The sequence below is a fragment of the Aethina tumida genome, chromosome 1 (genome assembly GCF_024364675.1).
Source record: "Aethina tumida isolate Nest 87 chromosome 1, icAetTumi1.1, whole genome shotgun sequence".
In the NCBI taxonomy this organism is placed as follows: domain Eukaryota; kingdom Metazoa; phylum Arthropoda; class Insecta; order Coleoptera; family Nitidulidae; genus Aethina; species Aethina tumida.
Window position 1 is genome coordinate 16,718,843 of NC_065435.1, and position 23,603 is coordinate 16,742,445.

At 34.1% G+C, this 23,603-nt stretch overlaps 3 protein-coding genes across 5 annotated transcripts; 1 reads left to right on the forward strand and 2 right to left on the reverse strand.

Moving 5' to 3' along the window:
• Positions 1 to 339: 339 nt before the first annotated feature.
• Positions 340 to 5,556, forward strand: LOC109595047 (WD repeat-containing protein 35). The gene is made up of 15 exons (XM_049961542.1): positions 340 to 506; positions 566 to 677; positions 732 to 910; positions 1,356 to 1,619; positions 1,705 to 1,870; positions 1,925 to 2,064; positions 2,194 to 2,412; positions 2,462 to 2,982; positions 3,073 to 3,699; positions 3,833 to 4,172; positions 4,226 to 4,438; positions 4,490 to 4,598; positions 4,792 to 5,048; positions 5,105 to 5,229; positions 5,283 to 5,556. Exons 1-15 carry the CDS (start codon positions 483 to 485, stop codon positions 5,467 to 5,469), a joined length of 3,483 nt encoding a protein of 1,160 aa, XP_049817499.1. The 5' UTR covers positions 340 to 482; the 3' UTR covers positions 5,470 to 5,556.
• Positions 5,557 to 5,779: 223 nt separating this feature from the next.
• Positions 5,780 to 7,112, reverse strand: LOC109596251 (adenylate kinase). Of its 3 annotated transcripts, none has more exons than XM_020011788.2 (4): positions 6,990 to 7,112; positions 6,760 to 6,876; positions 6,466 to 6,702; positions 5,780 to 6,407 (listed from the first exon to the last, which is right to left on the reverse strand). In XM_020011788.2, exons 2-4 carry the CDS (start codon positions 6,856 to 6,858, stop codon positions 6,024 to 6,026), a joined length of 720 nt encoding a protein of 239 aa, XP_019867347.1. In that variant the 5' UTR covers positions 6,859 to 6,876; positions 6,990 to 7,112; the 3' UTR covers positions 5,780 to 6,023. The 3 variants fall into 3 exon arrangements, with proteins under 3 accessions (XP_019867347.1, XP_019867425.1, XP_049820592.1); XM_020011866.2 differs by lacking the exon at positions 6,990 to 7,112 and adding an exon at positions 6,960 to 6,978; XM_049964635.1 differs by lacking the exon at positions 6,990 to 7,112 and having other exon boundaries at positions 6,760 to 6,953.
• A 1,352-nt stretch (positions 7,113 to 8,464) lies between these two features.
• On the reverse strand, positions 8,465 to 23,416 carry LOC109599995 (uncharacterized). Its single transcript, XM_049962134.1, has 9 exons — positions 23,013 to 23,416; positions 21,902 to 22,094; positions 21,659 to 21,835; positions 21,364 to 21,602; positions 20,774 to 21,082; positions 17,516 to 20,458; positions 12,657 to 14,859; positions 12,418 to 12,578; positions 8,465 to 12,289 (listed from the first exon to the last, which is right to left on the reverse strand). The coding sequence occupies exons 1-9, from the start codon at positions 23,040 to 23,042 to the stop codon at positions 11,210 to 11,212; spliced, it is 7,335 nt and encodes a 2,444-aa protein (XP_049818091.1). The 5' UTR covers positions 23,043 to 23,416; the 3' UTR covers positions 8,465 to 11,209.
• Between the last annotated feature and the right edge of the window lie 187 nt (positions 23,417 to 23,603).

Consider the following 23,603-nt stretch of genomic DNA (forward strand, 5'->3'; position numbering starts at 1 on the left):
TTAGATTGAAATGAAAACTTACAGATGAAAACAATGAGGAGTCCGTGTTTGAACATTTTGACTATTTGTCTAATTCAAATTAGCACGTTAAAGTGAGAATAAATTTCCGACAGACGCTCATTCACATACCACCAGGCAACAATGCCGTAAACGCTTCTATTCCCCAAGCACCACAACCAAACCAGCGGTAAAGGAATCTGAAGCATGCCATTCGATGCGCAAATGTGGTTTGCGCAACTCCAACAGGAAATTCATTTATATAGAAATTATCGAATTTTACTTATGTATGACGTGCCAATAAGAGACAATTTGTCTTAGGGGACAGATAAGTACCCATTTAGCTAAATTATAATGACAAATGAGGGATAAAAAAAATCTCAATAAAATTCTCAAGTTTGGCAACGTCGGTGGTCATAGCAACAAGTCGATGTCAACAAACAACAGGTTCAAATTTAGATAAACTTAAAATATTATTAGCCACTATGTTTATATATCTTAGCAAAAAGGTAAGAAACCAAGAAACTACATTTGTTACAAGCTACCTATAACACACTGTCTTACCCAGATTGCTATACCAAACAACACAAAAATTAATGCACTTGCTTGGAATAAAGAAGATGGATACATTGCTGTTGGCGGCGAAGATGGCCTATTGAAAGTGTTAAAACTAGATGCAGGTATTAACTACAAAATGAAAATCATACCAGGAGTACTAATTTGAAACAATTTAGGTAGTGAAAATGATTCTGGCACTAAAGTCCGAGGTCTTGCTGCAGCAAGTAATTTATCAATGAACCAAACACTTGAGGGCCACACCGATAGTATTCAAGTATTAATATGGAATGAATCTCACAAAAAATTAACAACCAGTGATTTGAATGGAGTTATAATAGTTTGGATGATGTACAAAGTAAGACACAAGTGGAAATTTTAATGAGAGATTACTTTTAAAACCTAGTAAATGTTCACATTGAATTTTGAAAATACTATAGTATTTTTATTAGCAACTATCCTGCAAATTTGCTTTTATTGTTATACTGACTTGATACTAAATTTTGATAATAAAAGGCTTTCCAATATTATGTTTTCTCATCCTATATTTAAATAAAAACACTTTTCTTTTAATTCAATCATTTATTTTTCCTGTAATTGAGAAAAAATGAATTATCTAGGAAAAACTAGTAAGTTTAAACAGTTAACAAAATAGTTCAGATAATAACAAATATTCTTCTCATATGAATGTCAATATCTTATTCAACTTTTAAGGATTTAATCTCACAATGAAGGTAGCGTTATATCTCCTTAATTTGTTTTTATATGCAAACATAAATGTATTCTTAAAACATTCTTATAAGGGCGCCTGGTATGAAGAAATGATCAACAATCGAAAAAAGTCGACTGTTGTTGGTATGGCATGGAGTTCAGACGGTCAAAAAATTTGTATTATATACGAAGACGGTGCAATAATTGTTGGGTGTGTTGGTGGCAATAGAATATGGGGTAAAGAGCTGAAGCACGTTCAATTGTCAGGGGTTCAATGGTCCCCAGACGGGAAACTATTACTCTTCAGTCTTAAAAATGGACAAATACATTTGTATGATAATCAAGGGAATTTTGTGGTATGTATTTATTATTACAATTATTTAACGTTGAACCTTAAAAATATTAAAAGTCTTGTAATCATTTTGGCAAATTATGTTATAGATGAAAATTGAAATATTATCACATGACACTAACATTGATCAATCGCCTGTTGTGGGCTTGGATTGGTATAATGGTCAAAATGGCTATATGCATTCAATTTGTCCTAACTTGGCGATTTGTTACGGCAACGGTAGAGCTCAAATAATGAGAAATGAGAGTGACTCAGGTCTCACATTTTTTATAGCCATTTAAAAACAATATATTATCCACTATTTTGTAGATCCAGTGATATTAGACACCATGATGACTGCTGTACATTGCAGTTGGAACCATAATGGGTCCATATTGGCTATAACTGGTAGACAACGTTCAGATGACAAAGAAGTAAACCTAGTTCAGTTTTATAATCCATTTGGAGATGTGAGTACCTAAATATATTGTCTCTCATCTAAACTATTTTCCTACCATTGAATTCTAACTACTGAAATGAATTTCCTTCCATTTGGTTTCGTACTGAGTCAGTATTAATGACACAGCTCTTCATTACAGCATTTGAGAACATTAAAAGTGCCTGGAACTACAATATCATGCTGCGTATGGGAAGGAGGTTCTCTTAGAGTTGCCCTCGCAGTCGATTCGTTCGTTTATTTCGCCAACATCAGGCCAGACTACAAATGGTGCTCTTTCAAAAATACCATTGTTTTTACTTCCTGCAGAGCAGGGAAACCCGGAACTTGCATTTCGTTCTGGGATACTAACAATAATCAGGTTTGTTATGGCTTTGATTATGTTATCCACATTGAATAATAATTTTCAGTGTCACACTCGTTACGTGTCCGTCTTGTTGGGAGTCGCAGGATGTGGTGACCATTGTGTAATAGTTACAATTGCAGAAAATGACGATTCATACTATCTAATACTTTATAATACTCTTGGAACTCCTGTAGATGGAAAATACATCAACATTGAGCCAGTAGCTGTCTGCATGAACTCATATCAGGTTGTAACAGCTTCCAAAAATAACTTCGTTATTTGGTATTATAAAACGCCAAAATCCACACTATCGAATACGCGAGGAAAATGTAAAATGTATCACATTGATGACAGTCCTTCAGGAGCAGTGGAAATCATTCAAGAATTAGAAAATACTAATAAAATTTCAGTTAGCACACACACTACGTCAGATCCAATCTGCTGTATGGCATGTTCTGAAAAATGTCTGGTGATTGGCAGAGAATCTGGTGTTATTCAATATTATGCTTTGCCACATGTAGTACTAACCAACAGGTACAAAATATCGACCAGGCCCCATAAAATGGCCATTAACTGCAACACAACGTGAGTCTGATCTTTCTTTGGTTTTATGAACTATTCTACTTTTCTTAATGGTAATCTTTGTCTGTGATTCAACTTTTTTTATTATTTTAGTCGATTGTCTGTGATAGATATGTCAGGCGTTATGACACTAATAGATATAGGAGAAAGTGTGGGCAGATCAGCCAGTTCTGCAGACAAGAATAATAAACTGGAAAGAAAAGATGTGTGGGCAATGTGTTGGGCGTCAGATAATCCCCAATTGCTGGCTATAATGGAAAAAACTAGAATGTATATATTCAAAGGAATATATCCGGAAGAACCAGTGGCTTGCTCAGGTTATATATGTAGCTTCAACGATCTAGAAATACAAGCTGTACTTTTGGATGAAGTGATGGAGAGCCCAGAAAAACCAAGCAAGGATCATTTAATTAGATTGGAGATTAAGAGTCTCAGAGACACCAGACAGTTACTGGAGAAAGTTGGTATCGCTGAAGCTTCACAATTTGTTGAGGACAATCCTCATCCAAGGTTGTGGAGGCTGGTGGCTGAGGCTGCTTTAAAGGAAATGAATTTAACAGTCGCCGAATCAGCTTTGGTGAGATCAAGAGATTACTCTAAAGTTTCTTTTGTCAAAAAGCTTAAGGAAATTAATAATGATTCCATAAAGAGGGCCAGAATTGCCACTTACTTTAAAAATTTTGATGAAGCTGAAAAAATATATATGGAAGCTGACAGGAGGTGAGCATAAGTTGTTACATTGTTTATGGTCGGCACTAAATAATTTCAAAGCACTTAATTAATTTCGTCATTGATTTTCAATGACCCGCATATTTGTAATAAAGTTTCATAATTTGAATGTTTAATTTTCCAGTGATCTTGCACTTAATTTACGTCAAACTTTAGGAGATTGGTTTAGAGTAATTCAAATATTAAAAAACGGAGCGTCCGCCCCAGACTATCTATTGACCACTGCATACAACTCAACAGCAGATTACTTTTCGCAGTTTAACAATTGGTCATCAGCAGTAGAATATTATGAACTAGCTAAAAACACCACGAAAATGATTGAATGTTATTACCATCTGGAGGATTATAAAAATTTGGAATCTATGATCGACTATTTACCTGAGGGTGATCCCCTGTTAGAAAAAATTGGTGATATGTTTGCAGCAAATGCAGTTCACACTGAAGCTGTCAAGGCTTATGTAAAGGTAAGTAACTTGGAAGGACATTATTATAAATTACAGTGCAATTTATTTTTAAGCTTGGGAAAGTAAAACTGGCCATTGATACTTGCATTTTACATAACAGATGGAACACTGCAATAGAACTAGCAAAAAAATATAACATTTCAAAAATTTCTGATCTATTGATGAAATATACGTCTCACTTAATTGAACAAGGCCAAATTATGAAGGCTGTGGAAATAAATGTACAAGCGAAATATTATTATCAAGCTGCGTATCGCGTTTTTGAAGTATTTTGTTGTTATTCATGCGTTTTTTAAATTTTAATATATCTATTTTAGTTAGCACAAGCTGAGGCACAAAAACCAAACAAAAACTTGATGAAAATTAAGAAATTTTACGTGTATGGTGCTAGGCTGCTGGAGAGCCAGAAGACCATTCCAGGATCAGGTACTAATGCCCTCCTAAACTTTTTCTCTTTACATCTCAAGCAGATATTTTCATTTCACTTTTGGCTAAGATTCATGAAGTTTTTTCATATTCTTGTATTTTCTAATAAATAAGTTAGGTGAATCATCCAGACTTATCATTTTGGTACAGCTTAATTGTTTTTATTTAAATATAATCTAAATTTTGTTAATAGGCGACTACAGAATCGACCCTTTTCTAATTGAAAATGCCTGGAAAGGTGCTGAAGCATACCATTATTACATGTTAGCTCAGAATCAGTTATATAAAGGAAAAATTCACGATGCACTTTGCACAACTTACAAACTACAAGATTATTTGGAGTTTCTGACAGAGACTGAAGTTTATTCGTTATTGGCTTTTGCTGCGTACCTTGATAAATCTTTTGCTTTGTGCTCAAAAGCTTTTCTTAAATTAAAAGCGATAAAAGGAGTAAGTTTAATATATATGTGTTACCTTTGATAATTCTCAAGTTACAAAAATTTTAGCTTAATCAAAATGAATTTAATCAATGGAATAAATTATCGTGGGACATATTTAGGAAAAACGAACCAGTCAACGTAAAACGGAAGATGGTCACCTGTGGGAATTGCCAAGCCTCAATTTTAGATTGGTATAAAACAAATAAGGTTTATCAATTTTGTGTGTTCATCATTTTAATTTTAGGAACACCGTCTGTTCCAATTGTCAAGTACATTTCCCCACGTGTGTTGTAACCGGCAGTTCCATCGTAGGACTTGCACCTGATTGGATTTGTAAGGTTTGTCATCATCCTTCTGGTGAAGGAAAAATGGCATTTAAAAACAGTTGCAGTTTATGTCATGCAAAAAATGAAAAAACCGTTGCTGTGTGATAATAGAAATAAGCTTAAAGTTACTTAGCGATCACATCAAAACTATAGATAGAATTGCAAATGTTATTCAATAAAAAATTAATCAAATATCGTAAGTTTTCTTCACGCTTCAGGCTTTCAACATTTACATATGAACAAGTTGGGTGTTCACATTTAATTTTTATTTACATAACTCAAACACATCGTGTTAATTTTGGACAATGTCTTTTGAACTTTGTATCCTCCTGAAGTTCATTGTAGCATGATTTTTAATTATTATATGGTTGAAAACGTTTTAGCAAAATTTCAATAGTAACTGAAACTCTCGGGGTCTATTTGACAGTTTTATTAACCCAACAACAAAAAATACATTATACAAAAATATTGCTAAAGATAGAGTTTTGGAAGTTTTATACGTATTTATATAAAAATTCTCTTAAGAGTATCTGGAAGGTTGGATGTAATGTATGAAGAAAGAACACAGACTGACATGTTTTAGTTACTGCAGTAAATGCAATTTTCATCTATTATAAAACAAATGTATTAAAATATAACAAAATCAATTTGTTAGGATCTTACAGTCCAAGTCTTTGTTTCTGTTGTCCTAGGAAAATGGAGTCAATATTTTTGAACACATCTTTGCTGGACTGAGCAGCATCAACACGGTAGTGGATCCCTCTAATTTGATAATAATCCACCAGGGGTTTGGTTTGGGCGTGATAGGCGTTTAAACGCTTCTTCAAAGCCTCTACATTGTCATCAGACCTCCTGATTAAAGGTTCACCAGTCACATCATCGGTCATGGGCTTTTTTGGAGGAGCAAATTCCTCGTGATACGATCTACCACTAGCTTGATGGATCAATCTTCCAGTAATACGGCGCACTAGCAAACTATCAGAAATGCCAAATTCAATTACTGCATCTAACTGGGTATTACGTTTCTCCAGAAGTTCATCCAACTTAAAAGTAATGTATTTTAAGCAACACTCTTTTATATGTGAGTTATGGTTTACTTACTTTTTCTGCTTGAACCACAGTTCTAGGGAAACCGTCAAGCAAAAATCCATTCTTGCATTCGGGCTTGTCCAGATTGTTGTCAATCATATTTACAACCAAGTCATCACTAACCAGTTTTCCCTCATCCATCACAGCTTTCAGTTTCTTTCCTAAGATAGAGCCTGAGGCAATTTCAGCCCTTAACATATCACCAGTTGAAAGGTGGCATACACAATATTTCTCCTTCAGCATGGGGGCCTATAAAACAAGTTTTATTAAAATATTTTACAAATAATTATATAAGATAATACCGACCTGGGTACCCTTTCCAGAACCTGGAGGGCCCAATAAAACGGCGTTAATTCCGGCCTCTTCGGGTGCTGGTTCGGTTTTCGGAGAAAAAAGGGTTGGCATTTTGGATTGTTAGGGTAACTACAATTAAATAATGGTTACGCTGCTGCTAAATACAATTATCGATAGATAAAACAGTGTCTGATAGTAATTTATATAATGACCTTCAACCGCCTTTATGTAAAAAATCGTACCTTAACCTCAATCACACAAGTCGACGTTTTTGATTACGACAGAGCGTGATAACGTAGGTCTCTTTCGTAGCCATTAACATTAAAAAATATAGATGCGTCTGTGGTGTGTCACATGGACAGGCTATAATGTTAATAATGAAAATTAAATATTTTTTATATTGATTACATATTTATTGTTCGTTTAATTTAGATAATTATATTAATGAAAGTCATCATTTCTATAACCTGTATACAGGGTGATTCATCTAACTTATTCATTAGAAATCTATGGAGATGGTGTCACCAGAAGTAACATTAACTTTGTTATTTTCAATGGAACACTCTGTATATTTTTGGATTTTTAAATTCTGCATGTAATAATTAAATAATAAATAAATTAAATTTTAAAAAACCTTTCCACTGGTATAAGTACTATCTATATGAAAAGTGACTATAAATAAAGATTTTACTGAAAATGTAAAAATAACACTCATTTTCCTATATTTACTGATCGTAGTGTGCTATGGATAGCATTTGTTTTGTATCTGACAACTAACGATTCTTTTAATCTCCATTATTTTATTGTTTTATTTGTTCTGTTACCAATAATCCTTTTGTTACTTACTTTATTTGAATTTAGACAATATTTTGTGCCTTTAATATGTAGAATATATGGTGGAGTAAACTTCTGGCTACACAGGGTAAGTAAAATGTTATAATTAACTGTCACTTTATCTATATTTAATTAATGCTCTTTATATTTATTTATAAACGTTATGTAACGAATTTACAAAATTTTGTTGCGTTGACTATACATATACTTACTTTTTAGAAAATTTACTACTGTACATTAAAAACCCAAAATTTTCCTCGTTTCCCTCGGTTTCCTGTATATATTAACTCCCACACAGTTCATTAAAGAGCAGTCTAATCTATAATTGTAAACCAATGAAATTCAATATCAATAACTGTTAAGTAATAAATAGTAACCTAGATAATGTTTAACTAGTTCAATTAATCATTTGTAACTCAAAAGATAATTTGAAAACTGACTGACACATTTGTATCATGTTCTTATCTAACAAAAAACAAATTAATAAATAGAAACATCGTTTACAATACAATAATCGTTATATGAAAGTGAGGATTAATTGCTTAAGAAAATAATTCTTAATTAAAAATATACTTTATTAATATCTAAAAATTTCTACTAAAGCAATTCATTTATTAGAAAATATAATACTAACACACGGTAATAAAATTCAAGGTAATATATAAAATAATAATTGATTTACACCGTCACTTTACAAATACTTTAAAAGTAGTGAAAACGTTAACACTGAGTGAAATTTTAAATACTACAAACTTCTTATGTTTTGTTAAATATTATTGACTCTTCGAATTGTTGTCAATAATATAACAAAATATAAAGACTTTTTAACAATACAAATGTATAAAAATTTTGGCACCAGCATATAAACTACAGAAAATTAAGATTATTTTGTAAGACATTTATTTGGAAAAAATACTGTAATAAAAAACATACAAAGTTTGTCTTATATAAATATAATTTGAATTTTGAATATGGTTCACAACTAAATGAGTATACACATAAAGATTACAATGTAGAAATGAACAGAAGCATATTATAGCACTTTTAAAACGTAAAACTAACATAACAAACTCGTACCCTACTTATTGTCTGTTACTGTACACTCTATGTCAAAGTGGGCGGTCACATTAGCTATTATATCAACAAGCTAGTTAAAATTTGCAATTAAAACTTACTAATTACATGTGTGTTTTAACTGAAAACTATTCATATTAAACTAAATTTGTGGAATTTGCAATAAAAATGTAATAATAAAATGGTCAATTATATTTAGCCAAAATTTAATTTTTAAAAAATATAGCCGATATATGTATGATTTCCAAAATACACAGCAAAGTATTTATTTGCTTTAGAATAGACTTATTTTCTATTTTAATTACGACAAGCTCTAGAAACTGTACATCCCAGTACAATCTCTTAAATATACAATAAAAGCCTATCAAATATATCATAGTTTAAATTTTGAATAACATACAAGAAGTACGGTACTAAGCAAAATAAAATAATACATTAATAAATAATATTTCTTATTTATGTAACAACCTATAAGTAATTTTGATGGAAAACAGTTTTATTTACTTTTATACAAAGGGTATTTTTTCAAAGTTTGCATTTCAATATTTACTATTCTTCACAAGTAATTTAATTCTCTAAGCTACTCAAAGTTACCAAAAATTTATATTTACATTTATATTTTTTTCTTCAAATCATAAATTGTATTTGCTGTAACAGAATCTAAGGTTTAAAAACGCTTTAAATCTTGATATGTACGAATTATATATTGCTTCAAAATAAAACTATATAATTAACTGTTCTATGCACATCAAAATAAAACTTTAAGGCATGCTAGAACCATGTACGTTGGCTAAAACAATTTATTATTCATATTTTTTGACATGACAAAGCAAATAATAATAAATTGCGGGCTGAAATAAAACTTATAAGACGCTATTGCTACAATAGAATTATTTTTAAAAAATTCATTCACCTTCAGTCTTAAAATGAAAATAATTTCATTAATTATGAATAATTTGGGCAGGCCAACAAGGTAAAAAAATATCACAAAATCAACAAGTTAGTGTTTGACCTGAGCCCAAAAAAATGCTAATATGAATAAATAAATTGAACGTCGAATAATGTTAAATGATTTTATATGTACACATCACCGCGTTTCATCGTTAAATAAATAGAATCTTATTGTGATTAAAATTATTTTGTTACGATTTAAGTTACTCAGAATATTGAAGTAGTCGATCAAAACGTTACAGAGTGAATCTTAAAATAATTAAAGTGCAGATGTACAAGGTGTTCGTTGTTAAATTTTAAAGCTGATAGAAAATGAAATTTATTTGTGGGTTAATATTTAGTGGAAAATAAAACTTGACAGAAAGACAAATATATTTATAAATAAATATAACTGACTAGATGGTACTTTCTGTAATTTAATAATAAATAAGATGAAACAACAAGAAAAGCACTAATATACAAGTTTGACATTTTTATTCAAAATACAGAGCGATTCACCTAATTTATTCATTATGGAACACAGAAAAAAGTATTGATTTGAATTTTTTTAGCAATTATAACTTGAACTATTTTTCTAATTTATTTAATCAATTAATATTAATAAAAATACTTTTCCGGTTTGGCCGGAAGTGTCATCAACTTTATTAATTTCAATGGAACACCCTGTATATTTTTGATTTTTAAATTCTACATGTAGCTACAAATGAAATTACTGAACCTTGGTTCAGCTTATAAGGAAATTAACTATGCAGCATCAAAATACAAACATTGATTAAACCATCAATCTGTAAGAATTTCGGGAAAAAAATTTATAACTTAAAAACTATTGGATTTAGGTGTAGGACATGCTGTAGCCCTTGTATTGGTAATTACATGTAGTTTTTAAAGTTCAAAAATATACGGGGTGTTCCATTGAAAATAACAGCAAATGATTTATTGTTAAAAAAATTAGGGTAATTTAAGTCAAGTTATAAATATTACAAAAATGTTAAATCAGTATTTATTTCTGTTTTCCATAATTACAAATGAATAAGTCATGTGAATCAACTGTATAACATATATCAATGCTAGTAAGCAACTTAAAAAAATTTTCTTGAGTAAAGGAGGAATTTCATTTTTCATATATATTTTCACATGAACACCCTGTAATTGTTACCATATAAAAAGTAACAAATGCAAAAATAGGAAAGTACAAAACTGGCATGCAAAATGTAATAAATAACAAATGTAAAGATTGCAGAAGATTGTGGAACTTATTGCGATAAGTTAATAAGAGTAATTATTTTTATGGGACAGATATCATCTGGCCTACCTATGATAGATCTATTTCTGAATTTATATACAACGACAAACTGCACATATAATTTAAATATATTACATATACGAGGAAAAATTTACAATTAGAGGTACTAAAAGATTGCAGATGTAGTTAATTCATTAATCATCATCATATCATTAATAGTCCTTTACCAAAATTAACAATGAATGAACAAATGGCTCCCAGACACAAAATTTGTACTAAAACGCAACCATTTCATAGCTCGACTAGTCAACAGAACAACTAACAATTTAAACCTAAACTTGCTACTCAGAAGTGTACCCACTATCTCTTTTTATTCAAAAAGGCCTTTTTATGCGAAGACGGGGTGTGCGGTCTGGACGTCGGTCTTTTCCTAGACACCCCATCCTCTTGAGAGCCATTGCAACATGAACACATCTTTTTAACACTACGTCTAGCACCTCTGCCACTAGGTGAACAGTTCATGTGTTCTTCGCAATCGGCCGTGTGCTCCTCGCAACTTTCGTCGTCCTTCAGCATAATGTCCGTTTTTGATATGGCCACGCGCACAACTTTAAAGCTACCATCACTGAGTTCGTCGTCACAACTTATGCTGTGGCTCCTCTTGTTGCCGCAAGGGTGATCGTCGTGCTCCGGTTCGGGACTGTTCACCTTTTCCAGTTCGGTGCTGCCCGTCGTGTCGTCGGAACTGGACACTTCGCCGCTCCAATTTTCCGTCTGCTGCTGCTTGTCCCTCTCGCCTTTTTTCCTATTGCTATACTTGAACTTGTATTTGTTTATTGACGGAGGTGTGGTGTCCGTGTATATGTCTGGAGGTGATAAAGGCGAGTTAAGCGTGACGTCCGACATCGACGCGCAGTTTTGTAAAAGTGTGTTATCTTCACAGGAAGACGCTGACTCGTTACTAGTACTACTTTGGCCATTGGTCAACTGCTGACTGGAATCAAAAACCAATTCGTTGTCAGCAGTGGGATATTCGTCTACGTATTCGAATAAATTTGTTCTTAACGAACTTGAATTGTCGTCGTCACTGAACAAGGTTATCGTTGACTTTCCGTCTTTCCTATCGATCTCCATTTGTTGCGGTCTTTTCATCAAATCCTGCGAGCTTTGATCGAACGACGGCGAATGGTTGGAATCGAACAACAAGTCTGCCTCTGGGAAAAGGTCGCTGGTGCTGGGCTCGTCCACGCCCAGGTCTTCACATTCTTCTGACAGGGACTTTTGCAAGCGCAGCTCCCTCTCTAATGCGGCCTGTTTTCTTTGAATCGAGAGTTGATGGATTTCTCTGTCTAGACGCTGGCTATTATTCTTTTTGTTCTTATTTTGATAGTAAACTTGGTGAGTGGCAAAATGCTTTTGATCTGTGCTGTTGCTGATTTGCTGTAACAAAAACATCAAAATGTATATTTATATAATAAGACTAAAAATGGTTTTTATCTTATTTTGTTGTGTTTGTTTAGTTTATGACGACCATATAAATTGTAGGGTATAAAACAGTGTTAAATTACCTTATCTCCGTTATGTAAAAATTCTTTGCTGTTAACTTCACTGTTACTGCTACAAATTTCCGATGGCTTCCTGTACCTCGGAGGTGTATGCGACAACATTGGACCATTTGATGTACAAGCTGTCACTAATACTGATTGAACTCTTTCTACTTTTATTTCATCTGAAAAAAAAAACATTAAATAAACACATCAATTTTAAACAGTTACTATAACCATAACAAGTAAAGTAGTTTATTTACCTTTAATTTCATTGGATGACATATCTACGGCGACAATATCTTGCGAGGATGGAGACTTATCCGAAGTAATTTCCTCCTTGATAGCCTGCGCAATAACGGGAGTTGCAATGGGTGACGTAATAATAGACTTTGATGTATACGTGAAAAGTTGCTTTTCTGAGCAATTATTGTCAGACGAAATGGCATCTTCTTGTTTGATCTCATCCGCTGAGAGAATATTAGTACTATCTGGCTGAGGTTGAACCGGTTCAGTTTTAATATTATCTTTCGGTTGTGATATGGTTAACAGTAGTTCGGTGTTTTGTTTGTCGCCTTCTTCCACCTTCTTAAGCGTTAGAGGCTGTCCAAGTGTTACAGCAGCTAAGTTATGGGAGTTTGAAGGTAGGATGACTGGAGGTTGAGCACTGACGCCAGCCAAACTCTGTGAGGAAATTCCGGAAAGCGGTTGAATCGTTGAATATTTCACTGTTGGTACGCCGGTTTTTCTAGATTGATTTAAAAAACTTTGGAACAAAAGCATGTTGGGTGCGCCAGATCTGGCCGGTACTGTGGCTAAGATTTTACTACCGCCTGAAACGACGGCGATCTGTTGACCACCTTTGACCATAGAAACAGGCATTATGTAGTTGCCAGGAACTAATACTGCGGTATTTGGCATCTTTAGCGCTTCTCCCACGCTTGAGTCAGCTATAATTAAATTCCTTGGTTGGTTATTGCCGCACGAATCTGAGGACGTCAAAATTAATTGCCTAGAGTTAGTTGAGGTCATACTGTCGTTCGACTCGGTGGTTGTAACAGTTTGAACTTGAGGTTCTTCCTCGGGTACAGAAAGCTGTACAACGCCGCAAGAGCTGTCTTCACTCTCCATTGTTCTTTGATCGTCCGTGTCAGCCTCAGACGCCATGGTGCTGCACTGGCCGGACTTAGAAGATTTAGAGCTAGAACTCTTCTTCCTTTTGGAATTCTGACTTGGATTAGTCGGGGGATTTGATCTGCGTCTTGGAGCCGGTTTATTATTGAGATCCGGTGAGTTTCGTAGTTGTTCAGCATATTCCGCCAATATATCAAATATCCTCTGAGTGGTGTGTTCATCTTCTTGAGGTTTTTGTTGAGGCTTGGGAATTGGGGAAGATTTTGACGCGGTGTGTGTAGTGCTGCTATTTTTTAAAGTCTTCCCTTTGGAACTCTTCGAAGCCACTTTGGCTACAGTCGGTGTGGAAGCCGGAGCCGGAGTAACGCAGGGACTGGAACTGCCTTGCGATGTGACACTTAGAGCCGGCGAGGCTGCCGGTTGTAGGTTACAATAGGCGGCACTGCTCACTACAACCACCGGCGACAACTGAGTGTATTTTTGACCCTGATTCACGTACGTAACACTTATGCGCTGAGGCTGAGCAGCCGGTGAGACTGGTTCACTGCCTTCAGTCGTCGCACTTACCTCCGCCGAAGTATTGGAGCTGCTACGTTCTTTTATTTGCTTGTACACCATATCGAACTCCCTCAACTGTTCCAGAGTTGTGGAGCTGAGGCTCGACGATTGTGACTGTGGACTTGTGCGTATTACATTCGAAGGTACTTGTACTGCGGGCTTGGCAACTCTCGTGTTTTGAACTAACGCAGGTCGTGGTGTGGTTGTGGTACTGGCCCGACTTACGTCTTCAACGACTGTGTTGGTCACTTCTCCATCGGCCTGAGAGTCTTGGCTTTTCTTTCCTTGTAGGGCGGCGGCCAATAACGCGCTCATTTTGCTGTGAATCACCGTGTCTTTAACAAGGGAGATCTGTTCATTGCTTGACGTCGCTATCCGAAACACCTGACCTCTTCCGGGAGGTATCAGATTTATTGCTTGACCGACGGGCATTTGTCGGGTGTAAATGACGCTGCCCTGTATTGGTTGTACGTTTACTGGAATGTTTTTCATGGTGGTGGGTTGTTTTTTGTTTGTTTCTGGAGTAGATACTTCCACGGTGGTCGCTGACGTGCTGTCTGATGCTTCGTTACTGTTGTTCGCGTATACTGATGATTTCCCAAATGCTTGTTGAAACTTTGGCAGTGATGATGATTTGCATATGAACTGAAGGATTGTTCCACCTTGTCCGGATGTTGGTGTCGTCACCACGTTTTTTACAGCGGCAACATTTTTTATTGTATTCACAGCCAACGTTTCTGTGGTGGTTGTTGTTACTTTGCTAACGTTGTTTATCTGGATAAACGAAAATAATGTTAGAGTAAGATTTTTCAAATAACACTCGATATGGCGATGAAACGTTTGTGAATATATTTATAAACTTGGTGCTTGAACCTAACTTATTCATTACATATTATGTGTATATCAAAAATGAACTTTTCAGCTTTAATATTGGGAGGATTTACAGACCTGTTTGATGAGCCATCAAATTGTCAAAATTTTTGAAAAAAAAAATAGAAGATTCAAAAATCTAAAAATGTTGTTGTTCCCATATGTTCCCCATAAAAACTTCTAATGAATAAGTTAGGTAAATCATCCTGTATATTGTTACATGGTAACCTCTAAAAAACACATACAGTTGAAGAGGCATGTAAAATGGAACACAAACGTTTATTTGGTCATTTTTATTCGAAATGCACACTTTTCCAATAAACCATAAACTCAGATATATTCAGTTCCTTATAATTGGAATGTCTAATTCTAAATTAACTCGCCGTGCTAACAAAACATGCCATAGTAAAACAAACATAATTACACATTCTTTTGTGCATGCCTTAGAGCTAGACAACTAATTGATTCATTATATATTATGATAACTCACATGTAAATAATAATTTACATATAAAAATGCTGAATCAACTCCTGAAATTTTAGAGATAACTAGTTCTCTTCCATTATAATTACTTACGTAACTCTATTTATGAGGATCCAATTAGATTAATAATAAACACTCAAGTTCGGCTCACTCAGAAAAATAAATATAGTAATAATATTAGTAAGTACTTCCATGTTTATTTAGTTACCAACACCGGAGAAATACAATGAAATAGTAAATTGAATAAGTCATAGCCAATTTAATACCTGTCAACAACCATTAATTATTAGTACTTGAAATTATAGAACTTCAAAGCGTTTTATTATTTAGTCAGCCGATACCTGACCTAAGTTATCATCACATCCAACATAAGCAGTAGGTGCTCAAAAATCAAGCAAGCAGTGCAGTGATGGTTATTGTGCATGTGTAATTAATTTTTATACCCATTCAAATGTGATAATTCATTTTATCAATTTAAATCAAAACTAAAAAATAAGTGAACAAAAATAATAAAACAAATAAATATATACAAACTAAAAAAAGTTTATTAAAAACAAAATAAATACATTTAAAAACAGCAAAACAAAGGATCTAAAACTAAAATTAAAAAAAAAGTTGTAAAGCAAAAAGACAATAAAAATAATTAACACATTTGTCAAACTGATCAAAATACTGATTTCAATAAAATATAAACTTCTTTGTAGAGATTTCTGAGAACGTTACAGTCACTATTGTACATCATCCTAGAAAGAAAGATTGTATTTTAAATGTCCAGTATTGTCAATGCACCATAGAAACCATGTTGAAATATTTTATAGAACTGTAAAATTACGTCAACTGTCCACATTATAATTTAAGTCTAAAAAAAGAACATTTACTGTGAATATAAATGAAAAAACGTTAATATGGTACATCACCACAAAATAAAATTTTAATATTCATGTTTAAAACCAAAAACAAATTTCAACATGATTTTATTAATATTGAAATTACATATTTTAAGAAAATGATGTGAATGTCTCATAACTTTTTACTCTTCATTATTGGGGCCCGTGTAATTTACCTTTCTGGCATTTTACTAATTTACAATTATTTGAGTTACTGAAGTTTGTAGAGAATTAAGAGTACACCAATTTGAAATTTGAGGCGTGACACTCACAAGTTACGTTAATTTTGTTTTTATTTAATGGAACCCTATAAATATTATTGGATTTTTGAATTCAACGTAAAATTCTCCAATTTGAATGGTTTCACTCACAGAAATTAAGACATTCTTATGTAGCATTTATGTTTTATTAAGTTATCACTTGCAATTATCATCTACTAGAATCAATGTAAGAAAAAATTTGCATTTAATATTACCTTCATGAAAGTATAATTATTTTTAAGAAGCGTAAATAGTTATGAGCCACTCCTGAAATAATTGTTTTATAAGTCAGTCAATGCTACAAGCAATGTTTGTTCAAAAAGCTTGGGCCCATAAACAACGTCACGCTGTTTGAGGTCAGCTTTATACCAATATTTCTAGGTTTTAACTTCCATTGTATTACATTATAATTGAGCCTACTCAACAGTGAAACATCATTTACAGATACTGACACCACAATATAAATTCTACGTGTAGGAAGGAATGAAGATCATGCAACTGTATTACAGGAAAATTATTAATGAAAATGAATATAAATACAAAATGAAACCAAAATATCTACAAATATTCACTATGATAACACTAGTTTACAGCAAAAATATAAAAGCTTTATTTTACAAGTCTTTAGGTTACATCCGTCACTTCCAATAGAAACGAATTATGTATCGTTGGATACATAATTGACTCAACTTTTTAACGAGATTCTGACTAAAAGGTCGGAATGGTTATATTGAAAATTGATATAATTTTGATGTTCAATTACCTCAAAGAAGTGTAATGGAAAATTTCTATATTCCAATATTTGTAAACTAGTGTAATTTGAAACAAAGGAAATTTAAGACCATCGACAGTTATTCAGTGGTAATTTCTTTTGTTCCATCTCTCACATCACAACTCAGGAGGGGTTTAAAAAAATGCACTATCCATACCTGTGACTCTGAAGTAGCGTTCGTCGAATTCGTCGGCGGTACCTTTTGTACAGTCTGAGGATTGTTCGGTCTAATGATCTGCTGGGAGAGTATGTTGATGAGCGGCGAAGATCTGGTTCTCACGCAGTTGGAGGCAGGTACTGGTCCGGGCCGTATGATTTGTTGGGACAGGATGTTGATGAGGGTGGAGGGTTGCGACGTTGTGGGTTTCCCTTGTGTCGGTATAGTGGAAGCATTTGTGGAGGTAGTAGTGGAAGGATCGGTGTTGGTTTGTTCCGGCTTTTCCGTCCTCGGCTGCCCGATCCTTTGGATGTGCGGAGTAACCTGAGTGCTGGTCTGGGTGTTTTGGGCGGTCACATTCGACGTCGGACGACCGCCGGATATTTGGACGACGTTCACGATTGGATTCACGTGGGCCGGTCGCATCAGTTGAAAGTCGTTCAGACCTGGTATTTTGTCGAAGACCGATTTGGGTTTTAGCTTCGAGTCCGGCAACCTTTCCAACCGTACTTGCAGGTCTTTGCCCTGATTCAACTTTTTTAGATCACACTCCTTTTCACCTTTGGAATTCTTGTTGTTGTTTTCGGAGGGTACCCTCGGGTTAATGTCTTGCAAAGGTGATAATTTATAACTTTGTACTCGTTTTGGTGCTTTTTCAGTAACGTCGTTTTCTGATTTATCATTGCTTTTCCTTCTTCTGTTATATTTTTGTGTACCTGATCCTCTATCACCCTTTCCTTTGCTGTCTATACTATTGCAGTGTTTTTGACGTTTATTAGTAAATAAGTTAGTGTCAGTTTTTGTACTGTTCGTTCCTTTATTATCGCCGGGAATTCTATTTAATACAACTGTAAGTTCCTTTAATTTACACTTAAAATTTTGTACATTTATGGAATGTGTAACTAGGGCATCCTTGTCATCGCAAGTAGCTTTAATACTATTTACATCTTTACACACCTCACCTAAATTTTGATCACCCTCTTTTGGTTTTGTAACACAGTCTATCATTTCTCCATTATCCTTACTAAAGGTTCTTTTCCTAGCATAAGTTCTAATATTTTCAGTCAAATTTTTATTCTTTGGTTTTAACTCGTTAATAAATTTGTCACCGCTCACCGGATATTTTTGGTAGTTTATTTTAGAGTCAATAGTGTGACATTTACCCATTTTTTCGGGTATACCCAGAGTTTTTTCGATTAACTCTTGCATTGTTACCCCGTCTTTATTGCACAATAATTGTAACGGCTGGTTAATGTGATTCTTTATATCCAGAGCCGATTTGTTTATCATAGGAACATTGTGGTTCGTCTGGTCGGATGCCGGTGTTGATGTACTGATTGTACTGCTGTTGCTCGTACAGTTGGACGCTTGTGTTGTGGCCTCCATAGAATCCGGCCGAGGTTGACTGTCTGTATTGAACCGGCTGTTGTTGGTGGTCTCTGTAGGACTGTGGATGTGGGTGACCTTGACCGACTTGATTTTTAGTGGTTTTTTCACCATAATAAGAGGTCGACGGTTGTTGCGACTGGGCGAGGAGCTTCTGCGCACGCTCCTGCTGCTTTCTGGCGTACCACTGGAGTAGCACCTCTTTGGTGATTTGATTTTTTTTGACGGCTTCTTTACCTTCGTTTGTTGAGGTACTAGGGTAATGTCGGCCGGAGCTTGTTGATGGTTGAAAGTAAGGGTACTGTTGAGGATAAGTGGCTTGTCCTGATTGTTGACGTTGGTGTTGGTACATGACGTTTGAGGGTTGACTTGGCAGGTGATTTGCTGTGTTTGATTTGTTGCCACTTGCCATCCATGGTGAGGAGGCAAGATGGCAACTAAGCCGTTTTTTGGATCAGCAATATTATAATGTTGACACAAATCTGGTTGGCTTTGACTAAATGGAGTATAATTCGCTTGGGAAGGTGATGGGCTGGCGTGCTGTAATGTCGGCTCCGGAATGTGCATGGATGCCGGTACCCGCGACGTCGTATTCTGTTTGGGAGGTACATTTGTTATTCCAATTTTATACAACTTCTCCGGTACACTTTGACCTGGTTCAATGGGCTTGGATCGTTTCAAACTTGGACGAAACATTCTGAGACTCTTAAGCGTATTTGGATCAGACTTGGGAGTGGTTAATGACGGTAAATGCAGAGTATCTCCCGAACCGTCGCTACCCAAGCTGTAAGGTCTGGAGTCCTGCGAGACTGAATCCTCACTTAAAACACTCATGTGATCGTCAGTAGTAAAATCGTGATCCAAATACTGTTCATAACCTTTTTCGATTCCCGCCAACTCGTCAACAGGCTCCCTTTTAATATCTTTAAATATTGAATAGTCTATATCAATGAATTTGAGCTCTGTAACAATGTTTTTTGTCCTCTCCGGATCGTTTGTATACATAACACATATTTGGTGTAAATCTTCCCAAGGGAGGAGCCAACTTAAAATTTGGTACCTAGGATTTGAAAGACACACGGCCAGATCGTCGCAAAGTTGTGGGGAAATACCTAAGTCGTCAGCTTGCAAAGCTTCATTCAAAGCAATGTTTGTGTTCAATGGAATATTTAATTGTGGCTTGCTCATCCAATCACCGCAAGCCGTACATATCCACGCCAATTCGTCTTTATCTAAATGTGGTGGATGCAGTTTACACTTCCACCCTTGACCAGTGTCCAGCACTTCAAAACCACTTCTTTTAGCCAATTCGATGATTCTTTCTAAACGTTCGTGCGTAGGTTCTAAACTGAAAGCGGTTAATACACACTCGCGACTCACTTTCACATGTTCATCTAATAAGTCTGCTAATTTACAAAATGCGTGTGCCAAACGTTTTGTGGTCTCCGTCACTTTATCCGTCTCGTTGTCGTTCTTCTGCCTCTCCAGGTTGTTCATGTCTGCCGTCAGAGCGCGGATATACATTTCGATGGTAAATGGTTTTAATTTTATGCCAGCCTGAAATATAAAAAGAAAAAATAGTAAATTCACACCAATTTTGTGTTTATACAATAAACTAATAAAGCCCACACAGGAGACTTCAAAAAACCAACACAATGGCTGCCATTTTATCTCATAAATATTAAAGGTTTATTAATAAGAATGATAGGAGACAATTGGGCATTGCCCAACCATGTGGCTCAAATTGAGTACAAGAAAAACAGTGATAAAGGTAATTGGTATTCAGTTTTATGAAAAAAGCTGATCAGGAGTAAAGGCAAGTAATTTAAAATGTCTAGAAATAAAATTCCCATTACACACCCATCTTCTTACCTTTCTATGAACCACGTCACAGAAAACGTATAACCCAGAAGCATCTGCTAGTTGGCTCATACGTTTTAATGATGTTGTGAAACTTTCTATTAGGTTGTCGGTGTTGCATATTGTTATGTAGCTGTCCAACAAACCCTCGACTATATCTCGTTGATCATCGGAAAATTTCACAGCAGCAGTTGAGATAAACACCTGGCATGCTAATATGGCAATTTTGTGACAATTTTTCCAAACTTTTGAAATTCTCACTTGCTTCTTTGCGAACCGTCGAATCAATTGTAAACCATCTTCCAAGGACAACTCCTTTAGCTAAAATGGAAACAAATTGTGCCATTTTAATTTAATATTTTTCTAAAACTAAATTACATTATAGAGGTTTATTATTAAAAACAGTCTGTTCTTCTAGTCAACTCATATTAAAGCCAATGTGGCATTCAAAAAAATATGTATAATATTAGTTATATTTCCAAAATGGCATAATATACAGAGTGTTCCATTAGAAAAAATATATATACCCTCTGTATTTGATGATATAGACAAGGATGGTTATAAAGAATTAATAAATAATAGTAATAAATTGGCCTACTTACCAATGAAACAATTTTTTGATTATCCTGGAACTTATACAGCAGTGCTATATAAATGTCGAAAATGAACCAAATTTGAATTTCATTTCCGTTGAGATTGAAATTTCCGGATTTCGACAGTTCACGAAACTTCATGAAGGCAGTTACTAAATTTAAGGCTAAATCTTCGCACTGAGACTCGCACAATTTTTTTAACCTGTATGAAACTAAATATGCAGTCTCGACGCAGAAAAATTCGATTTCTAAAAAAGAAACGGCACATTAAGCAGGTGATTTTGAATAATTTGAAATATATTACCATCCTGCCCAATTTCAGTATCCTTTTTTGACAAAAGCTTCACTAATGTTGGATCTTCCCACGGATTCCTAACTACATCAGCAAGTTTTTGAAAACGGGCCGAAAAGAGAGTGCTAATTTCCCGAAATTTAAGTTCCACCTTTTCTATTTCCTTTAATAGACTTGCTTCATATGTAGCTACAAATGTTCATAAGAATTGTTAAAAAGGTAAGTAAGACTATTATTTTGAATTATATAGTTTACCTTTATAATCTTTCCATTCAGCTGTAAGCACTATATCAAGGGTATGTAGTTTTGCCCAATCCATAATTTGACCAACATATCGTCTGTCAGTTTGAACCAGGTTTAGTTCACCTGTGCAATACCACACTTGTATTATGGATTGGATTTTTCTTTCAAATGATTCAGTTTTGCTATTTAAAATAACATCATGTTTCTGAAATGAAAATAACAATAAAATGATAGACATTTATGTACTCTTAAGAAAGTAACTGTGAAATTGTTGAAATTTGTTCATGTTCTAAATAATTTTTAATAAAATACATATTAATATTATGTACAAGTCATTTGAATAACAATTTGCACAGAATTACTTTAATAAACAAATAGACTTAAAGAGTATTAAAGGTGAAAAGAGAATTACATAAGAATAGAGCATTCAAAACATTCCACTTACAAGTTATCAGGTGTAAGACAATTTACTTTAAGGGTTATTTACAAAAAGAATTTTTTTACTTTAATGTTAAATAAGAAAATGAAAAAAGCATAATTAACTGTAAATTATAAGTATAAAGAAACCATGCTTAATTAAATTTTCGACTGAAAGCATCTAATTTGAACCCAATTATTTACGATACTTGACAGTTGTAACTGCATGTTATTTTACATATATTTAAAGGAAGATCTTTTTAATTCTGTTATAAACATGTGAAAAATAGTTAATTTGATCTTTAAGATTTATTAACAAATATTTAGTTCATAAGTAATATCTTAAATTTCGTAATTCTAATTAAAATCTTAATGAACTATTAACAATAAAAATGAACTTGCACAATTTTAAATAAAATAAAGTAAGAGTGATTTCATAATAAATAATAAAGTGAGTCTAACAAAAATGGGGATACGAAAAAAATTAAAAAATATTAAATCATATTAACCCTGACTGCAAGTACTGGAAGTGTTTGTCTCAGTTGTAAAATGCATTGAAATAAATAAACAATTGTGTTTGGATAACAGAACAATAGTTGAAGTTAAGGTAGAAACATGTAACAAATATTATTTGTTTTGGGCAATACCATGAAATCACTCCTACTACTACTATGAACTAATATAACGAAATAACAAAGATACGTGCTTTAAGAGGCTTCCCGATAGTATCGTTCATCTTGAATGATAATGCAAGCAATTAAACTATCTCCAAATTGCAATAGCTAATCTGTTGATGCTTTGAAGGTGACATTTCTTTCGGGGCACTTCAACAATACACAATACGCACAGAACAAGGCCAACTGGAGTTCATGTTTCTTTCGTAGTTTTTGTTATTTATATCTGCCAAATTCTTCAATTTTCACCGACGAAACATGGCGGCCATGCGAAATATAAACTACACACTCTCACAATAAACATGCCAAAAGTAAATAAACTAATGTACTATAAGCACTTAATTTGGGTATTTCACCTTATAAACATTTATGAGGAATATTTTTTGCTCATTGTTTACATTTGAATTTAACTCAGGTTTGTTATCTTCCTCCTTTGACGCCATATTTACACCAGTTATCTGCACGCAAACGCCACCCTAATGCGCATACCCCGAATAATAAGGAGAGTGGGAATTTTAAAAATAAACAAATGACATGTGACAATTATAGACCACCCACAAAAATACGGTTTTTTTCTTAATTTTAAATTATACTCATAAGAATATGACACGTAGAGTGTGGCT

Coding starts and splice junctions, on each gene's coding strand:
- LOC109595047 (XM_049961542.1), top strand. CDS start 483: ATGTTTATATATCTTAGCAAAAAG. Junction 507..565: donor TTATATATCTTAGCAAAAAG/GTAAGAAACCAA, acceptor TGTCTTACCCAG/ATTGCTATACCAAACAACAC. Junction 678..731: donor AGTGTTAAAACTAGATGCAG/GTATTAACTACA, acceptor GAAACAATTTAG/GTAGTGAAAATGATTCTGGC.
- LOC109596251 (XM_020011788.2), bottom strand. CDS start 6,858: ATGCCAACCCTTTTTTCTCCGAAAACCGAACCAGCACCCGAAGAGGCC. Junction 6,703..6,759: donor GTTCTGGAAAGGGTACCCAG/GTCGGTATTATC, acceptor CTTGTTTTATAG/GCCCCCATGCTGAAGGAGAA. Junction 6,408..6,465: donor CTGTGGTTCAAGCAGAAAAA/GTAAGTAAACCA, acceptor ATTACTTTTAAG/TTGGATGAACTTCTGGAGAA.
- LOC109599995 (XM_049962134.1), bottom strand. CDS start 23,042: ATGAACGATACTATCGGGAAGCCTCTTAAA. Junction 21,083..21,363: donor ATCAAAAAATTGTTTCATTG/GTAAGTAGGCCA, acceptor TTTCCATTTTAG/CTAAAGGAGTTGTCCTTGGA. Junction 12,290..12,417: donor TTTTACATAACGGAGATAAG/GTAATTTAACAC, acceptor TTTTTGTTACAG/CAAATCAGCAACAGCACAGA.